General features: G+C 36.1%; 2 protein-coding genes across 7 annotated transcripts in view; one reads left to right on the top strand and one right to left on the bottom strand.

The window, feature by feature from the left end:
- The window catches only part of TTC29 (tetratricopeptide repeat domain 29), a 366,043-nt gene that overhangs the window by 300,373 nt on the left and 45,394 nt on the right, over positions 1 to 20,276 (bottom strand). For 4 of the 6 annotated variants that reach the window (XM_090138569.1, XM_090138566.1, XM_090138564.1 and 1 more), the window contains exon 2: positions 15,239 to 15,309. The exons of the other annotated variants lie outside the window; for them this stretch is intronic. The gene's annotated coding sequence lies outside the window, so the exon portion shown is untranslated. The remainder of the gene's footprint in view (positions 1 to 15,238; positions 15,310 to 20,276) is intronic. 6 annotated transcript variants of the gene reach the window in all.
- EDNRA (endothelin receptor type A) overlaps positions 13,863 to 20,276 on the top strand; it is a 29,147-nt gene continuing 22,733 nt past the window's right edge. The window contains exons 1-2 of the mRNA XM_031588880.2: positions 13,863 to 14,206; positions 16,603 to 17,073. Of these exons, the coding sequence (XP_031444740.2) occupies positions 16,672 to 17,073 (402 nt within the window). The 5' untranslated portion in view covers positions 13,863 to 14,206; positions 16,603 to 16,671. The remainder of the gene's footprint in view (positions 14,207 to 16,602; positions 17,074 to 20,276) is intronic.

Below are 20,276 nucleotides of genomic sequence, written 5' to 3'. Positions count from 1 at the left end.
ATCACAAGCTATGATATTACTCATTCAAGAAGCACAGAATAAAGATTTATTTTATTTTAATTATTTTTAGGCAATAAAGAAACAGGCAAGGATTGTAACAAACCATTGTTTTAATAAGAAGACCTAAAGGACAAGAAGAAAAAGATGTGTTAAGTTCCACATATCCAAGGCGAATAAGCAGTATTCTTCAGAGAAAAGCATGAGTATTGAGCTTTATGAGTGGATTTGGCATTTTCTAAAACAAACAAAAAAAGAAACACAAAAACTGGACATGTAGAAAGACAAATTACACACAGCAGCTAAATCAGGGATTTACTAAAATCTATTAATTTACAGGCACAACAAAGTCTATGCTCTGGATTCATTGGTGCTGTGCTCTGGAAAATGTATTTAAATAGTATTACTAGGAATAGAAAGCAACTCCATATAAATTAAGCCAGTTTCACTGGCTGTCAACATTGGCTGATTCCTAAAACTTGATAATCCACACATTTTTTAATCCAAGAGGCTGCTTTAGACACAGCTAAGCCTGGTAATGCCAGAATGCTGTAGGAATAGCCATCCCTGTGGCACTTCCATCAAAGACAGAACATACAAGTGCCAGAAAACTCTTAAGACTGACCTGAGGCTTGCAGACCCAAGACTGGCCCCAAGACTGTCTGCTCTCAAGTGCAGACTTGGGTAGTCTTTCTTTAGAAAATTTGCAATGAGACTAATGAACTCTACAATTTAGAAATAAATCTGAATGACAATATGCGCACATGTACACAGGTTTATCAAACTGTGTGTGTGAACTATGCTTAGTAAACATGCTCTCAATACAAGATAGGAGCTAGAAACAGTAAAGCACACCAACTGAAAGAGCAAATAGGCAAACATGCAAACTGATGCTTTTAAAGGATGCAATGCTTACATTTTCTTTGTAAATTTGTTCGCATGTTGAAAGATTTTTCACTTGGCTGCATATAACATTATCTTTATAATTTTGAAGCAGAAAGGAATTAAGATTTTCAATTAACATCAGTTCTTTATAGATTTTCATTAGGATGACTTTACATTTTGTTTTTTGTAATTTCAGATATTTAATTTACTGATTGCACAAATAACTCATAATTCACATTAATGCATATACTGATACACTGATGAGATTCTGGCTTTTGTATGAAGCTTCCAAGTTCTGGAGAACAGTCTGAACAAGAATATCTGCAAGCTTCATTCAGTGAGAGCAAATTATATTCAGCCACCCCTTTTCCCTCATTCCTAATCAACTCTGATGCAGTCTCAGATAAAAAATGGTGACAGCTAAAAAGAAAATAAAATATTGAAATGGAGATATTCATATTCCTTTGTAATTACCTTTGTGGATCTCCCTCAGACTCACTGCAGATGATTTAGGTATCCTTATGGCACCATGCACAACTATTTCTATATCCAAGTAAGCATCACTGAAAAAAAATCCTTCGAATATTGTCACTCAATTTGCATTCCACGTGTCATAATTACTCTTTTATTTTTTAATAAGTCTCACAATATCATCTTTTCTCTCATCTAGGGCAATGCCATCACAAGATGGACTAACCTGAAATATGAATCTAGGTATGGAAACTGCACACATGGGATATGTGTAGTGTTACAGTCATTATACATGTTATCAATAACACAGTAAGGTAGTATTTCAAAACACAGTGGAGATGTGAGACACTATCTGTTAGGAGGGCATGGAGAAGTTAGACCAAATCCTTTCGTGCTGGTCTCATAAGTAGCAACAACAAAAAAAAGGGAATATTCACCCAAAATGTACGGTGTACATAACATTTCCATTAAAATAAATAAACAAACAAACAAATAAATAAATAACTACAATTTAAAATAACAATAATTGAATAAAAACTCAAAAGTGAAATAAAAACAAATTCCTACAGTTCAGATTATTTTTGAGACAGCAGGTATCTGTAATCATAACTTTGATAGTCCTTTCAAAATGGTGCTCATTATGCCTATAGAGCTGGTGTCAGCTTCCACTTATCTTAAATGCTGTGCATGGTCATCACCAGAAAACAAGCACATTTCTTTAATTAAAACTGAATTAATAGCAAATAAATGGAGGCAATCTAATCAGCACTGGAAGTGTGCAAAGAAATGCTCTCAGTGTGCCCCATCCCCACTCAGCAATAGGGCTGCAACCAGTAAAGAGAAAGCTACCTGGTTCTGATTTAATGTCAGAAAAATAGGCACTATGACTGTAGAAGTTACGACTTGCTGTTGGACTTGCTGTTTCTTTGTTAATGCAGCCAGCAACTTCAGTATCTCTTCACAGGACAACTCCTTCTATATACAGCATTCTGGTACAGTCGCAGGATCACAGACTCTTACATGGCTGTTTTTGACTGAAAATTTTGAAACTTCATATTGGCTTTCAAGCCCCTTGTGACCAGGTAAAGAAGCTAGAAAGAATAATTCGTCTTCAGCGGGTTCAATCAAAATGCTGGTTTGAATTTAAACTTAAGTCTAAATTAGGATAACAATGTAACATACCAGTCTGACTTCCTCTAAAAAGCAATTTTGGAATAGTGTGAGGTTTAAATCACTCTAGGTGAAATCCTAGGTTCACTGAAAGACAATTTTCCAAAACACTTCAAAGCAGGCAGTTAGGTTTTCGTTCCCTATATGCTTCAGGTATTTTATTCAGAGGAGGAATATGCCCTTAAAGTTTTAAAAAAATGCTTCCTTTACTTAAATTTAAAGCAAAAAAATGCTAAAAGTATACCAACTCTTCACTCATAAATAGGGAAGAAAACATTTGGAATGTCACTTTAAGGAGAATAAACAGACTTCATATTAATGGGTCATATTTGGCAACAACAAATTGCAGCATGCCTTCCCATTCCTCTTTCTTCTTTTATAACTATTATTTATTGCCATTACTGGGATGTGTTCTATAATTGGATTCTGGCACAGATCAATGGAAAGAGAAAAATCTTTCCAATCTGATTCAAAATAGGATATACTTTGTAAAATACACATGTAAAGAGTAGAAGATTACCTCCTTGCTCCCCAGTATTTATTCAAAACATTGAGACATTTCATTCCAGACTGATTTGAAGCCTGCAGTTTCTGAGGTTGTTTTTATGAACTGTGTGATTTGGGGTTGGGGTAATTTATTTCGTTTGTTGACTTGTTCTAATTGATTTTGGTCTAGAAAGTGGAAGGTTCCTTTCAAGAAACACTTTGAACCAAACTTTCTTCTAATCAAAGAGTCAGACGTAAAATGAATGTGCTGTTCTACAGCCAGAGTTAACAGATGAAAATCAGTTGAGGGCTAATTAGGCATGAAACAGGGATTCTGCTTCAGTGTCTGTTCAGAAAGTATACTGAAACAATTATGAGAAAAATGAGAAAAGCATAATACCATAAAATAATAACAAACAAAAATAAATGAAAAAATAGCATAAAGAAAGGCTAAAGCTTCACCTTCTGTTTTGAATACGGTCTTTCAGAGTTGAAGGACTTTTCAACCAACTGATTCCAACGTCACTAGTGAAGCTGAGAAATACCAGCACATTCAGATACTCTTTATCAAAGTAGTTGCTGTTTGGACCTAAGGCTAACTAGAACATCAGATAACTTCATGGCAGGGAAGTTGGAATTAGATGATCTTTAAGGTCCCTTCCAACCTAAGCCATTCTATGATTCTGTGATAATGGAATAAGGAAGAAAAGTATGAGGAAAAGTCAAACTGTTCAGAACAGAAAAATGGAAATGTTTATTTAAAGCATCAAATGGTTTCAGTGTTTTTCACTTCATATACAGCTTAAGTTATAGCAACTGCCAGCACAGGTTCACCAGTATTATCAGTCACTTAATGAATCAGAAGCACAAATCTGTAGTTTTGATGTAAAGATCATTCATAAATTCTCCGAGGGTTGTAGCACTCTTATAGCAACAAACTGGTGCCTACTTTGGAAGAAACTCTGCCTCTGAAGACTACTCCACCCCTCAGCTGTTTGTCACTACCAACTTGTCTCTTCAAAAGACGCCTACCCAAGCATCTCTTTATTTGCTTCAGGCCAACCCAGCTGTCCTAGTTTAATATGCAGGCTCCTAACAGAGCTTTGAGGAGGTGACATGTTCTACTTCTGATTGTGGACGAGCAATGGATGGGCAGCGGCATCTTAAATATGAACAACTAAATTCAGAAGATCTGTTTAGCACCTATTTGAAGTAAGAGAGAAGTGCCATTTTACTTCAAAGTAATCAAAAAGCAGATTCTGTATTCCAGTCCCTCCTAATGAGCGCCCAAAAGAATACCACAAAATTCAAAAAATGTTCCAGTTTCTGTGCATGGATTTTTTTTTCTAGTGCCAGACATTTTTAGTCTTATTTTAAAAGCTTAGTACCAGATTGTTTTCATTAAGTGGTTGCAAACATTTGTCAACCATTTTAGTAAAAAAAATCTAAGATCTTTATTGAAAAAAGCCACAGCACTGCCACTGAGAATTTCATATGCCTCTACAGTGATGTTACATACAAAAGAGTATATTTTTAAAAAATATTGATAGTTTAAACTTCTTTGCGTGTTTGTAATTGTGTTTGTTCCAGGCCTGCTTCTCATTAAGGAATGTTGTGATTTCTGTAAGAAATATAAGTCTCCCACTAGGTCTATGGGTTTTCATTTAAATGATTTGACAGTAGTTAAATCAGAGAGCAAAAAGTAGTGTGCTCTACCAGAAGTCAAAAACTTCATAGTTAATATCACTTCGTATGCAGTGTCCTAAATGTAAACTGTCGTCTCTGAAAGTATTACTCATGCACCTTCCTGACCACCTTCCTGGCCACTTGAGATGATTCATCAAGTACTGTGGCATCTGACAGAACCACAAGGTGACAACTGAGGGTAAGATGTACAATCTTATACAAGAAACTAGTCTGAATCTGAGTCTCAACACTTTGATATAAGTTGCCAAACATATCTGTTCAAACTAGCATTTCTTAATATACCAAGTCATACCAACCCTTCAAGGCAAAAGGAATTAAAATATCAGCTCCTATTCACCTTTAAAAGAACCCTAAAACTTTTCTTCATGTTAAGACACCTCATTAAGGGTGGGTGCTTATATCTACAGACAGTATTATAATGAGAGTAATAATTAATTAAAATTTTTAAAAAACACAACAATTGAAAATTTGAACTCTCTAGAAAATTGCAGAGACTAGGTTTTGTGACTATCTGGAGGCAACAATTATTGTTACTATCTCTAGAGAGTACTCGGCCCAGACACGTCTATTAATACCAGACTTATTAGGTCTTGACAGTTTATAGGACATCTGTTTTTTCATTTCCCTTTAGTCTCGCCAAATGCTAGCAGCTAAAATCATAAAGACTTTTTTCCTACTTTTGCATAACTTGAAAGACTTTTTAGCATATATGAATTTTGACAACAAACAAAATCTTTTAGCGTTCTGTATCTGATATATGTGTACAGGCATGTGTATTCAAAGAACTGCAAAGGTGAGTAAATTTATTTAATCTGAAGGTGCAGCTAGAAGAGCTAATAAACACTCGATAACTTGAACTAAAAAAGGTTGCAAACACCAAAATATCTCAGTAGCAGCTCATCTAAACTAACCCTCCACCTCAGTTCAATATACTGCAAAATTAGAGAGGAAAAAAAAAAAAAGCATTATTAAATTTCAGGAAAAAATTGCTTTTGGTATGGCCTTCCCAATTTTTTCACTTACTAACATTAATTGAAGAGAGAAAGCCAAAACACAGATCCTGATCCAAATAAAGATCAGCCAATGGTATAAAGTACAGGTTCCAAGTTAAACTGGAAGCAGTCTTTTAGTCCATCTTGTGTTTTGCCAGACCACTACAGTATTGTAAATCTAAACTTTTTAAAAAATAATGCATTTAATGCATTTTTTTCCCATACTGTTACTGTTCTTCTAAAGCTTTTATTGTTCTTGGCCATTATTTCAAAAGTAATAGTGCAGATGAGATTTGAATTGCACCAACTGAAAAAACAGGAGATAGCTACTTGGATCTTATAAATCAATTATGGGCACTTGCTGATGCTTTCATTCAGATATTTTTCTGTGAATACTTGTCAAATACCTAAACTATTTAACTGACAAGAATTCAGCCTTATCCATTTGTTTGATCTTCATACAACTGTATAATTGTTCAGATGTTTCAAACAACCTTATCTTTGATTATAAATTGCACATGAACAATATAATTTTGTACAAATGTTCGCATTACTTGCAATTATTAAACAGAAAGAAAATGAAATGTACTTGAAGTGATGCTCACTCACAAACTCAAGACTTAAGAGTATTATTACAGTTTAAGGCCTGTTTGGAAACGGATTTCTTCAAATATTTTCATTCCCTGGGAACTCATTTTCAAAAACATATTTCAGAATACAGATTATTTCAAAATCTAAATTTGATTTTCAACTAACTTCCAAAAGTTTTTGAAAATGTACTGTCAAAATTATTATAGCCACTAGTTAAATAATATCTATAAATAATCAGGACATATTAGAAAATGTGAAAATGGCAGAATTAAAATTCTGAGGAAGTCTGAACAGTTTTGTAGAAAATTGCAGCAATTGTCCAGTTTTAGATATATTTTGAGATATATGTACATAATAGCATGGTTCCCTACAAAGTATGAGTCTGAAATAAGTACATCATTTATGATCATTCTCTGATGATACAAATAGTTGTATTTCCAGTTCCATCAAGAAATTTACACTCGTTTATGCCAGCTGAAAATCAGGTTCAACAGTATTATAATAGAGTCCCACAAAGTATCTTTGATTTCAGTGGTTCATAGAATCACAGAACGGCCTGGGTTGGAACAGACCTCAAGGATCATCAAGCCCCAGCCCCCCTGCCTCAGGCAGGGTCACCAACCTCCATATCCAACACTAGACCAGACTGCCCAGGGCCCCATCCAACCTGGCCCTGAACACCTCCAGGGATGGACGGGGCATCCACAGCCTCTCTGGGCAGCTGTTCCAGCACCTCACTACTCCCATAGAGAAGAACTTCCCCCTGACATCCAACCTAAATCTTCCCTCCTTCAACTTAGAAGCATTTCTCCTTATCTGCCATTACCTACCCTTGAAAAGAGCTGGCTCCCCTCCTGTTTGTAGGCTCCCTTTCGGTACTGAAAGGCTGCACTGAGGTCACCCTGCAGCCTTCTTTTCTCCAGATTGAACAAGCCCAGCTCTCTCAGTTTGTCTTTGTAGAAGAGGTGCTCCAGCTCTCTGATCATCTGTGTGGCACTCCTCTGGACACTCTCCAAAAGATCCCTGTCTTTCTTGTACTGGGGGCCCTAGACCTGGATGCAGTACTCCAGATGGGTCTGAAGTAAATATGTAATGTTTGATCACAGTAGTGAAAACATTTCAATCTATGTTTCATGAGAATTTGCTTGTTTTTTTCAGTATATTCATAATATTCTATTCTAAATAACTACAAAACTTCCTTCTGATGAAAGAGAACCTCACATTTCCACTGTCTTAGATCTGAGGTAGTTAAGATTTAGCATTATATTTGCTTATGGATTAGAACATACGAGTTTGATGTTTTTAAAGCACTGAAAAGTGACTTTTCCAGATATTCTTCCTTAAGAAAGCATGATGCAAATTATAAACTCACTGGTTCCAGGAATACATAAGAATATATTTGCATATATTTATTGTTGGTATTTTTTAACTTACTTCCTGAATATTTAAATTGAATAGCATATTAAATTAACAAGAGTTGATGAAAGTTTGTGACAAGGAGAAGTAGAAGTTGAACACTTAAAAAATATATTAATTCCTGTTACCCACAATACATTATTTTATTTATTAGCAATAGTAATAGTATTTTTGCTATAGTCATAAGATTTATCAGATAAAGTTATTGGTTACATTACGGTGCCCAGAAATAGCATAGCCTTGAACTTTTATATTTTTCAATCTATATAGATGGAATAGTTTTGTGTTACAGCTTGATACAAATACCTTGCTATAGGAGTTTTTCTGTTCATAACTTATCTCTTATTACACTGGGTAGTACCACAACAGTGGCTTGATACACAGAGAGCAGCTCAGTTACATATTACGAGAGCTGCTCTGAACATAACGCCTCCTATTATATTATACTGGCCTTCAACACCATAGGCAGATGTTAGTGGTAGAAGTTGAACTTTCCCACCAATATTCCATAATGTTTTGTTGCTGTGCAACAGATGGCTGCAGAGGGGCTGTCTGATAAAAAGGCATCTGAAAGAAGCGCATATGAAACAAAGATTTTGCTGAATTCCTCCATGCTGAAAGAATTGCACCCACTGACGTTTACCACTACTTGCTGAACATTTATGAAGACCAAAAAGTGCACGTTAGCACTGTGAAGTGGTGGTGGCTGGTGCATTAGAGCAGTGGTGACAGCAACAGTAGGTCAATTCTGCTGGTGCAGATTTTTACGAGCATGGCATGCAAGCTCTTGTTCATCTCTGCTGGAAATGCATAGCTAACGGGGGTAACTATGTTGAAAAATAGTGTTTTGTAGCTGAGAATTTACTCTTTTAGAAAGTGCTATTGTTTTCTTTGTATCTGTTGTAGGTTCCATAGAAATAAGTATGAGACATTACTTTCATAGTGAGATATTTGATTAGAAAATACATGGTTGCAGTTACCAGTGGGAAAAAATAAAAGGTGTATGTTCAAAGACATTGTAACTGAGTTAGATCTTTTGTCTAGGATAATTGGACTGAGACACTGGAGTTCACTCCTTTGTTTTTCATTCCAGCATGCCTTCTTTCTGGGAGCAGCAAAGACCAGCCATTCCTACAGGGCTGGGGAGTCAGCACCCAAGGGGGATATTACAGGGGGGGCCTTGCCATCCAGAGGCATGACATTTTCTCAATTTGCTTGTCCTTCTTTCCTTATCACACCAAACCACAGCACTGTAAGATTTAGGGTAAACTAGGAAATGTTTAGTGTATGAACAAATAACACACACTACCAACTGCGTGAGAAACTACAGTTGATCATCAACTTTGGGTAGGAGAAGAATCGGTAGAAAAAAGAGCAGATGAGTGCTGTTGTTAAGGTTTAATGTCTAAAATATATATATATATATATATTATATACTTGGAATATAAGTTCTTAGAACATAGCAAAAGAGGTCAGATAAGGCTCTCTACAAGCTCAGATGGAAGAGAAATGAAATGAGCCAAAGTTAGTTTTCTCCCAACCTTTCAGTGGAGGGCCACAAAGATGATAGAGGACCTGGAGCACCTCTCGCATGAGAGTAACCTTGGTCTGTTCAGGCTGGGGAAAAGAAGACAAAGGAGTGATCTGATCAATGTTTATAAATATCTAGAGGAAAGGGAAGGCAAATGAATGAGGCCAGGTTCTTCTTGGTGGTGTGTAGCAATAGAACAAGAAGTAATGGCTTAAAACTTGAACTTACAAAGTTTCACACAAACAGAACTTATTTACAGTAAAGATGATGGAGCAATGGAACAGGTTGCCCAGAGAGGTTGTGGAGTCTCCTTCTACTGAGATATTTGAGACCCATCTGGATGCCTACCTGTGCAACCTTTTGCAGGGAGCCTACTTTAGAAGCAGGTTTGGACTCAATGATCTCTTGAGGTCCCTTTCAGCCCCTGCAATTATGTAATTCTCTAATTCTACATTAAGGTAACCACTGCACACTGAATAATACAAGATTAACTTGCTGTATCAAAATAAATGAACACGTTGCTTATTTTAATCAAGATTTAGTTAGGCTAATAAAAAAAATAGATAACTTGGAAACATTAGAAATAAGCGAAATGAGTCAGGGTTTTCCACGAAAAACATCTTCACTGCAGAGTTGTCAATAGAAATAGCTCTAATCTTATTTAGATAAAGATAAAATGGCATTCTAATATCTCACTATCTTCTCTAGATAATTTTACAAGTGATTAATATAATAACAGAAGGATCTGGCAGTAGAATAGCATTCCTCTATCACAGAAAGTGTGTTCTGCACAGGCTCCCATCTGCTAACGTGGTTTGGAGCTTGCTTATGTGAAGTAAAGATTAAAAACAAACAAACAAACAAAAAAAAAACACCAAATGAACTACCAAAAAAACCCCAATAATCTGACCTACTCTCTAAATCTTAGTGTTCTTTAAAACAAACAAACTTTGCTTTGTCTTTGTATCTACTCCTAATTTTTCTTTTTTAGTAGTGACACAGTCACTCATTGTACGGTTTCACTCATTACAAAACTATAGAACAGGCATCCTACATGATTTTGTATTTCACAGTTCTTTATTTATTTATTTATTTATTACTTCATATTTAGGATGTCATGTAAAATTCTCTTATCTATTATCATTGAAGTCTAGTCTTTTTGAGCAGGTTCCTTGAATCCCTGAGCTTGTAGCTAATTTCAGGGTCTTAGCACATTAACATTCCTCTCACTTTTTATATGTTCTATTCATAGACCTTCCACTTCAGGATATATTTCAAAACATGAATAAAATCATCTTTAGTCATTAGTGTAAGGTAAAGGTGGAATTACTTTAATCAGTGGTCTTAAGGCAATTTCTTTCAACTACTAATAAGGAGAAATGGATCTCATGTATCAATGGATTGGATTTGAGTCTAAATAGCACAGGATCTATTAAGGTGTCAACGTTTCTAAACACAGGGACACCTTTGGCCATGGATCTTTCACTAGTGACCAAGAGAGTAGTTTGGTAAAATTTTGCTATTCTGCTATTCTGATACTTTATTAGTTACTGGTCAAAATAGACAGCAAGGCTGGGAGGCAAATGCTGCCCCACTACAGGTGGATCATGAAAAAGCTCTTTCAATAAAGCAAGAAATGATATTAATTTCAAAAATTATTTTTCATATTGAATAATTTTAGTTTTCCACATCTGCTTGAAATTTAAACAGATATAAATTATGGCTAACGAGAACAAGATGGAGGACTTAGATTTAAGAAGCACTAGCATGATTTTTTTTTTCCTTTCAATTTTCCACAGCTTTCCAAATGCAGAAACATTTAAGTGGTTCTCATACATATAACTTTTCCAACATTATAGTAAACTAGTATTAAAGGAACACTCACTATAATTCACTTCGTGTTATGAATTCATATCAAGTAGAAGAAAGAAAACAACTAGATATTTACATACTTTGCCATAAATAACTCTTCTGACTTTCTGGAAATGCTACAAATTAAAGACATGGCAAACTGAAATGTTATGAAACGCCAATGGTAGACCAATATCTATTTTCGCCTTTTGAATCTTGTGAATGGGATTTTAGACTTTGTGAACTCATGAACATATGTTTCTACTTCATTCTAATTCAGAGGAGATGCACTTCAGTCCAAACTAGCTCATCCAAATGTAGCTAAAGATCATCTTGTATTTTCTCTTGTATACACCTATATAAAAGTCACCGCAGGTACATTTGTCTAATAACCTTGTAACAAAGCATACTTTTCTAACTCCTGAATTCTTCAGGAAAACCAACAGCTTTCAAAAATGTTGAGTCTTTTTGAAGAATGACTCTAGCTGCAAAATTCAGATATCCTTAAAATTAAATAAAATGAGATTCTGTGTCATAAGATGAGTAAGTTACCCTTACTCTGAATCTTTGCAGTTATGCAAGTCAAGCCAAGTAGCTTGTTGAAGACAGAAAGCTGAGGTCAAACGAAACACTTCATTACAATGATTCTGAAATACTGAGATCTTAGTCAAGAGCTCTTCCATAAAAAAAAACGCATGTACGAAGCAGTCCTGTAACAGCAGTGAAAGCTTTTGTTGTACTTAAAAATATACTGGTGTGAAGAACTGTATACAGTCACTTTTCTTAGTAGCAGAGGTTGACTGCATTTGAAAAATCAATTTAAGAATAGTTCATACATGATCCATTACTTTTCCAAAATAATTCCTGAAAAAGAAAAAAAGAAAAAGAAAAAGAAAACCACAACCAACAACAAAAACTATCAGGAATGATTAATTACAACTTCTGAGTTTAAGAATTCAATCCAGTTTTAGACACCTGTCAAAATTAAAGACAGAAAAAAGGCCCAATTAATTAATAGTAAAAAAAAAAAAAATCCAAACAAACAAACAAACAAAAACAAAAACAAAGAACACAGAATTGCTATGAGCAATTCAGTAATTTCTAGTAATAAATACTACTTATGTGGGTTGGCAATAACAGAAGAAAGCAAAATGGTTATAAACAAAATGCTAATAAATATTTCTTTCTTTTGTATTTTAAAATTTAATTGCAATAGCAGATCTGTTTATTCCATTTAATAAAAAATATAGTTAAACACATCAGTGTATGAACATATGATACAAACCCTCCAAATTAATGGAATTATTAATTGAAAGGAAAACGTGTTTTGGAATGAGAGCACATATCGAAATTTCATAGTGTTCATCACACAATTCTACTTTTTTTGGACAATAGGACTCAAATGACTGTAGCAAAGGATCAGGGTGTTAAGAATGTCTAGAGAACATACAAAAGATTCAATAATTGCATTAGAGAAAGCACTCCATAATGTGTGCGTGAACTTGAAGTACAGACTTTCTAGCACTTCAAGAGGTTTTCCAGCACGTTATCATACAGATGATTCTTGATAAAGCACATCATTAATACTAAGCATCTCACCAAACTGTGAAGAATTTTAAAATAACTTTTACTAATGTCAGATGGACAATTTAGTCAGCATTTTTTCAGCTCAAAGTAACACAAGATTTTGAATTAAACGTTCATATCTGATTTGCAAGCAGTAGGCTTCTTGTGGTTCTCATCCTGAACACTTAGGTTCCTTGAACGATCTTGCACTTTGACACATTTAATACAGATGGCTTTCTAGAAGAAATGAAGCATTGCTGTTCTAGTTGATCCAGATACCCAGATTTTGTGGGATTTTTTGTTCAAGCTTTATCAGGTGACTTAAGAGAATGTCTACAGAAACATTCTTTTAACTGTGCAGTACTCATAAAGTTATAAACAACTTCTTAAATGATTTACTACCAGGTATCTTAACTCTGCAGGCTACTGGGCATTGCATTTTTCTGTTGTTCTTTTTAGGTTGTTCTGAGTTCTTTAGGACCACGCATTTTTATATTATATTTAGGAAGACTGCCTCAAAAGAAGAAAATTATTTCTCTGCTAAAGCCAGATGGAAACTTGCCATGAAATTAGGACCTTGGAATGATTCAACAAGGGATTCAACGTTTCTTAAACTTGTTAGAGTGAAAGGAACTTGAAACTGTTTCAATTTCAAGCTGCACTCTTTCTTTGTTTCTTCATACTGAGAGAAGATTGTTAACTATAAGAGAACTTCCCAACTTGCTGCTTAAGTTTTTTTGTTCCACTACCTAGTCTGAAGAGCAGCATTATGAGATGCATGGATGCCAGAAAATCCTACAATTTTATCACCTTTGTAGATTTGGTTTTGGTCTTGAAAAATAAAAGGTATTAACAAGATATGTCCTGGATGGACCACAGAAAAATTCACCCAAGAACACATTACAGATCCTGAGTTTTTGAAACTTCTGTGCGTCCAGTTTTACCAATTGCCTCACAAACATAATCCTGACCAAGTCAGGGGAAAATGCAAACAAAAGTTGTGCATTTAATCATATTTTCTTTTTCCTAGTCTGGTTGCGGCTCGTAAGTCGTCTGATTGAATCAGACATACAACCTTTGCGTGAACCCAATGCGCTATTAAGAGGCAGCTACAGGAATGGCTGGATTCCCAAAAGCTGTTGCTTAAATGAGCCCAGTCAAGTAGTTCACCTCCATTTCAGAGACGAAACAGTTAAAGAGCTCTCAGTGTTCCCCCGTGCCCGGGAGGCAGCCTTTGTGTTTAACGTTGGCAGGGGCTCGGTTCGGGCTGCAGGCTTGTTTTAATTGGGGGAGGGGGCAGAACGGAGAGGACGCTCAGCCTTCTGCTTCAGTCTGTCTTTCCGTTACTGATTCAGCGGAGGTGGAGATTGTCTATCCCACCCAGTCAGCGGCAGGCGGGAGGATCTGCCGAGACTATCCCAGGAAAAGCTCTCGGAGGAAATCGCGGCAGCGGGGGCAGCAGCCGCAGCATGAGCGCGGAGCCGGGGCCGGCCGGACGGCTGGGCTGAGTGCGCGGAGCCGGCCGCGGGGCAGCAGCCCGCAGGTAATGGCGAGGAACGGCATGACCGGAGGATGGGGCCGAGGGTGGATCCCCGGTAGCGGTGCGGGTGGAGGGAGAGCCTTTTGTGTTAGCGGGAGAACTGCGAGGAAGTCATCCCGGCAGCGAGGAGCGCTGGCTGTGCCGCGGTGGGAGACAGCTCCGAGAAACTCACTTTGTCGGCGCTGCTTCTTTCACGGCTTTCGTGCCCTGGTTTATTAGATCTTGTTCCCACCTCAGCCGCCTTTGGGGCATATAAAGCGTTGTTCACGTTTTAGCTCTTCTTTAATACTGGGAACGCTTTCACTCCCAACGATATGCTCTCCTTGCGACTCGGGGCGCGGTGAGCTTCGGGCTTGCTACCCCAGCACGGGATGTCCCCGAGCCCGGACTTTGTAACCGAGCACAGAGACAGCACATGCACGTGGCCTGCAGGTCTGCCCCACCACCTCATACCGTGCGGAAGAAGAAAAATAGACTACATTACTGCAGAAAGTTAGTAAGGGTACCGACGTGTTACCTACATGAGGCAGGTCGCGGGTTGTTATCATACGCTGTAATAATATAGACACCGTGGATTTGTCAGGAATCCACAGATCGTTAAAAATTATTCTATAAAAACACAATTTAATTTTGCTTCTTATGGGAAAGTTCTGCTGAGAGAGGGAAGAGATGGCAACTGGCAGTTTTGTTCCCAGCTTTGCGTGCTGCCTGTGTGATTACCGCGCCATATAGCACGTGCATATTAAGTTGTCACAGGAAAGAGTCATTAAATAAGGAGTGTACTATATTGTGACTAAAAGAGTCTATGGGAGCTGTAGTCACTGTAAATGATATAAGTATAAATATTTGCCTGAAAAGAGTTGTGGTAAAAAAAAGTTGCCTGCTATTTCTGATATGGTTTAGAATCCTAAAGCAAAAGCACTTCCATTCTTCCAACCCAGCTGACTGTTGCTGACCATACCATTGCAGCAGGCATTTCACAAAGAAGGATTTGCTGTTCAGCATATAAAACTTTAAAAGCGCACAGGTACTCACAGTTGGTCAGCTGGCCATCTCAGATGCACCAAGGCAGAAGACTCAGCTTGGATCATTGGTCTGCATACGCTCTGCATACCAGACAAATATCCATTAGCATTGCAGAAGCTGTATACAGCTACACACACACACTTTCACAGATAACAATAAATATTTATAGTGTGGCTGCACTCAGAGCTCCTATCAGTAAGTTGTCTGCCACATTTTTTCTGTTGTAAATTGTTTTCTTGTTATAAACTGAATTAATAGCTCTGTAGGGAATTAAATAAGGATTAATTTAAAGGATCCTCCCAAATCCTTCATGCGAGTCTCCAGAAATCAGAAAGTTATAAATACTTGACTTTCTACTCTTCTTTTGGCAACACTGACACAAGCCACCTAAAGAAACTTCATCCTAAATTAGACCGAGATTTGAAGGAAATGGAGGGAGGTTTCACAGAAGGTGCTATCTGCCCCCTGCAGCAGGAGCCAACAACTCTGGAGATACAAACAGGCAGTTATACCAGGACAGAATGCTATGATGCTTCCTTTCCTATCTGGAAATGTCATGAGTTATCACTTAGAATACTAAACCAAGGTGTTTTTTTTTGTTGTTTTTTTTTTTTGGTTTTTTTTTGTCTTTGGAAGAGCTTAATTTTTTTTATAATTAACTTAACCCTGGATAAGGACTGCAACATGAGCTACAATTACATTATTCAAGAACCAAAGACTTTATCTCAGTAAATTGACACAAGAAGTTTTAAGGGCTCTTCCTGGTCAAATGTCCTGAGATTATGAAAGTCTTCCTCCTATTATCTTTGGACTTTGGATCCAGTCCAAATTTTGATTTGAAATACGTGTATTTTCACAGTTCTGAAATCTGGGTAATTATAAAGTCAGAAAAAAAAAATAACATAAAGCCTAATTATTGCAAAATATATTAAAAAAACTAAAAAAATTAACAAACATAGTGCCTATAATTATTAATGCAGAATTGGTACCTTGCCTTTTAATAGCCAAAATAATAACCTTTCATTTTGTTTAAAATACCATAGAACAGTCTCCAAGGACTCCCTTTAATGGTATACTTTTCTTGCGAGACTGCATTTTAAAACAAAGCTTCACCCATCATATTTTCATATACAAATTCTGTCTCCAACTAAGAGGATTCTGCAGGATCTCATTTGTCTTTGTGTTTTGTTAGAGAATTCATAAACGGGGGCAATCTACATTTCAGAGTAACACGATGATGATGAACAAGTGTTTACATACATGCACTATAGAAAGTGCACAAATACCCTTCTTTCTATATGAGAAATAGATTGTGTTACCTTCCTTGGTGTATTGATGTTGTGTTGTTTTTTTTTAATTGTTTTTCTCTGCAGGTGCAAAAGTATTTCACTGAGATACTGAAAAAACCTGTCTCGCTGACTTTGCCCATTTGGGACTTAGTGATGGAAGCCTTGTATTTACGAGTTTCTTTGCTGCTGCTGCTTTTGGGATTTGTCCTCTGTGACAGCTCTGACAGATACGCTACTAATCGGAGTGATGTGGGAATCCACCTTTCCACTTCCTCAGGGATTGAATCCAGCTTACTCCCCGCCACTAGACGGCCCCTGGTATCCAACCAAACTGTCAAATGCTCCCAGCAGACTAAGATTGCTGAAACTTTTAAATACATTAACACAGTGGTATCTTGTGCTATTTTCATCGTTGGAATGGTTGGGAATGCAACTCTGCTGAGGATCATTTACCAGAACAAGTGTATGAGGAATGGCCCGAATGCACTGATAGCCAGTCTGGCACTAGGAGACCTTATCTATATTGTCATTGATATTCCTATCAATGTGTACAAGGTAGGATGCAACACCACCACCTTTTAACTGCAGTTTCCTTACAAGTACACTAGTTCTCTTTGGTTACTTCTCTAAGTAGTAATCCTTTGTCAATGAATAGTTCACTCAAGAAAAAAACACAACTCACTTTCATTCTACAACAACCTTCTTGCTCTCAGGTCTAACCTCTTCATTTCAAAATGCAGCTCTGAGCTACATTTGTGCTATATCAAGCAGCTTTTCATTTATTCTAACTGCTATAGCTAACAAAAATTGTGAGAGTAGAGTTTATAAACTGTTCTCCTACTTTATGGACAGTATATATTTAGCATAAGGCTAGATGCTATTTTTGGAATATTTTATCCTTACTTTATGTTTTTACAGAAAATACTCTGTGATCAGCAAGATTCATGTTATGACTGCGGAGAGACATTATGTCAGTTACACTGCGAATTAAGGTTTTAATTCAACACCCATAAAAAACAGACTTCCGAAGTTATTTCAGGGCTAATAAGGTTCACTATATCACAGAACATTTTTGATGAATCAAATTTCATCTGTTTTTTTTTCAAAGTATAAAACAGGTCTTCAGCAACTCTGTCCCACTTCTTCTATCTCTTCTTAAATTTTATTTTTCATTTTAATGAAACAAAGCCATAAGATATGCTTTTTTTCTAATCTATGTTTACTAACGTAACAACCATAAGAGCGGTCAGGCACTGGAACAGCATCCCCAGGGAGGTGGTGGAGTCACTGTCCCTTGGAAGTATTCAAGAAACATGTGTATGTGGTACTAAGGAATATGGGTTTAGTGGGTGATATTGGTGGCAGATGGACAGTTGAACTAGATGATCTTAGAGGTCTTTCTATGATTCCAGGACAGGCTTGAAGGAATGTTATGAAGTCCTTTTTGAACACATCTATCTCAGTGATATTAACTTGTTTTAGAAAGTTTTCAAATAATTTTGCAAACTTTCATCTGTATCCTTGTGGATTATACAAATCCATAGCTGATGGGATATCAGTAAAAACTTAAGGCATTTCTGACAGTAAACGTAACATTAAGTAGCATAATGAAAAAAACCATTCCTCACAATTTGGCCTTTGAAGATTATAGGAACTCAACTTTTAGGTACATAAATTTTAAACAAAGGAAATTAATGCATAAATTTAGATTAAGTAGTGTTCCATGGTTTCAAATTGGATTTTTAAAGTAAAAAAAACCACCAGTGAACTGAATAAAGTATATTATATCTACTGACATAGTAACTGGACCTGCATTATAATACAAGCGTTGATACAGCAAGATCATAACAGCTTGAAATCATTAATGAATTAAAAATGTGTATGTGCATACATTTAATTTCTATAGAGGCATATAACCTACAGTAACATGCACTACCTGATTCTGATCTTACGGTAGTATAAATTACAGATAAGTCTTTAAACTTGGCTTTAACATAGTATGAATTTGAAAACAGGAAAAAGACTGTTAATCATAATGAACATGATTTAATGGAAATGTTCCTTTCCACTTTCCTGTATCCCATCTGGAAAATACAATGTTCAATTTAATGATAAGATAGCAGAAGAAAATATTTTATATTCTCAAGGTAATGCATATGATTAGCCTCTGCCTGATTTGAAATTACCCTTTGTCTTCCATAGCTATGGGATACTTAACGAGACATGAGATTGGGGTTTTGCATATTTTCATTCTCATTACTAAATTGGATTTATAGCCTGGACTACATCTCCCATAATGCATTGCTGTCTTTATAGGTATTTGCTAGGGTACTGTTCTTGTTTCTTTGGAATGTTTGATAAGAAAATTCAAGGAAAATATGGCATGTGTTTTTTCCAAGCTAAGTTTGGGAAAGAATAGGTATTCTTACTACAAAATCTTTTCTAACCTTTCAAGAGCTCTGCTGTACCTTCACATTGAAAGAGAACAGGAAATACGAAATTAATTTTGCCTTTCAGAATTGCCTTTTGATAGCCTTCTGAAAATTCTTAAGGAGTTTAGTTAAAAGCAACAAGCTACATTTTTTTAAACTCCTTTTATTATTTTGAAACACATTTTTACAGTTAATCTTCTGATACTCTACGTGTTCTGAAAGTTCACTAGCCTCACTATAACTTGTGCGATAAACTGTGCTAGTGAACGTGACCATAGACTATATCACCATTCTTTCTGCACTGCAGAGAAGTATGTGATAATTAAAGGCTGCAAATGAAACTGCAGACCCCTGACATCAATGTATGTCAACTCTGATATGCTACAACTCAGAATTAAAATCATGATGACAAGCATAAAACTAGATTTTAGTAGTTTTCTGAGTGCTTGAACCTCCAAAATTATTTACTTAAAAATTCTCATATGCAACCACCTTGTTGCATAAGGTTAGCTGCACATGTTCTGAAACATGGATGTGTTTGTAGCATTTATAGTGAGTGCTATTGCTTTTGCTAGGAAATTATTATTTACAGGATAATTTTCAAATTACCCGTTCAGTAATAAGTCTATTTACACTTAATTTTAAATCCTATTTGTATCTATTTGTATCTCAAGAGATCCTCAAATCTGTGGCACCATTTAGTTCCCCTTGTTGAGTGACAACATAAAGGATGGCTACTGGAAGTATAGCCATCTGAAGACAGCAGTGACAGACAGTGAAGGAAAAAAAGTACTTTTCTTGTTTTAAAGCTTAGATGTTAAAAGTATTTTATATAATTAGTTCCAAACTTTATTTTGAACAACCTTTTAGCTGCCTCTATGCTGAATCATAAATTTATATCCTATACAAATATCCTATATAAATAAATGGTGTCATACACTTAAAACCTTACAAGTCTGATCTTCCTTCTGAGGAGGACAAAACAGCTTTAAAATCAGAATCAGAGTAAAGCAAGCATTCATCTGCATGTTAAAATAAACCAGTCATACAGTATTAAGATGGCCAGATTCTACAGTGCCAAAGCTTCTAAGACAGTGTAATTACAATGTAAAAATGAGAAATAAGTATAATTACTTTCCTGAATCATAAGGTAGTTTAATTATTCTGAAAAAACTTCCAGAAGAGAAGCTGTTAATTTTACTGATATTCAGATTTTACAGATTCAGATTTCAGTATTTTACTGATCTTTAGAAAGAAGCAGTTAACAAATTACAGTAATTGGAAAATATAAGGTCCCAGGAGGAATGAGCCCATGATTCTATTATG

This window comes from Phasianus colchicus, chromosome 4 (assembly GCF_987193195.1).
Source record: "Phasianus colchicus chromosome 4, bPhaCol1.hap1.1, whole genome shotgun sequence".
NCBI classification, from domain to species: domain Eukaryota; kingdom Metazoa; phylum Chordata; class Aves; order Galliformes; family Phasianidae; genus Phasianus; species Phasianus colchicus.
This window is presented reverse-complemented; position numbering and strand designations above follow the sequence as displayed.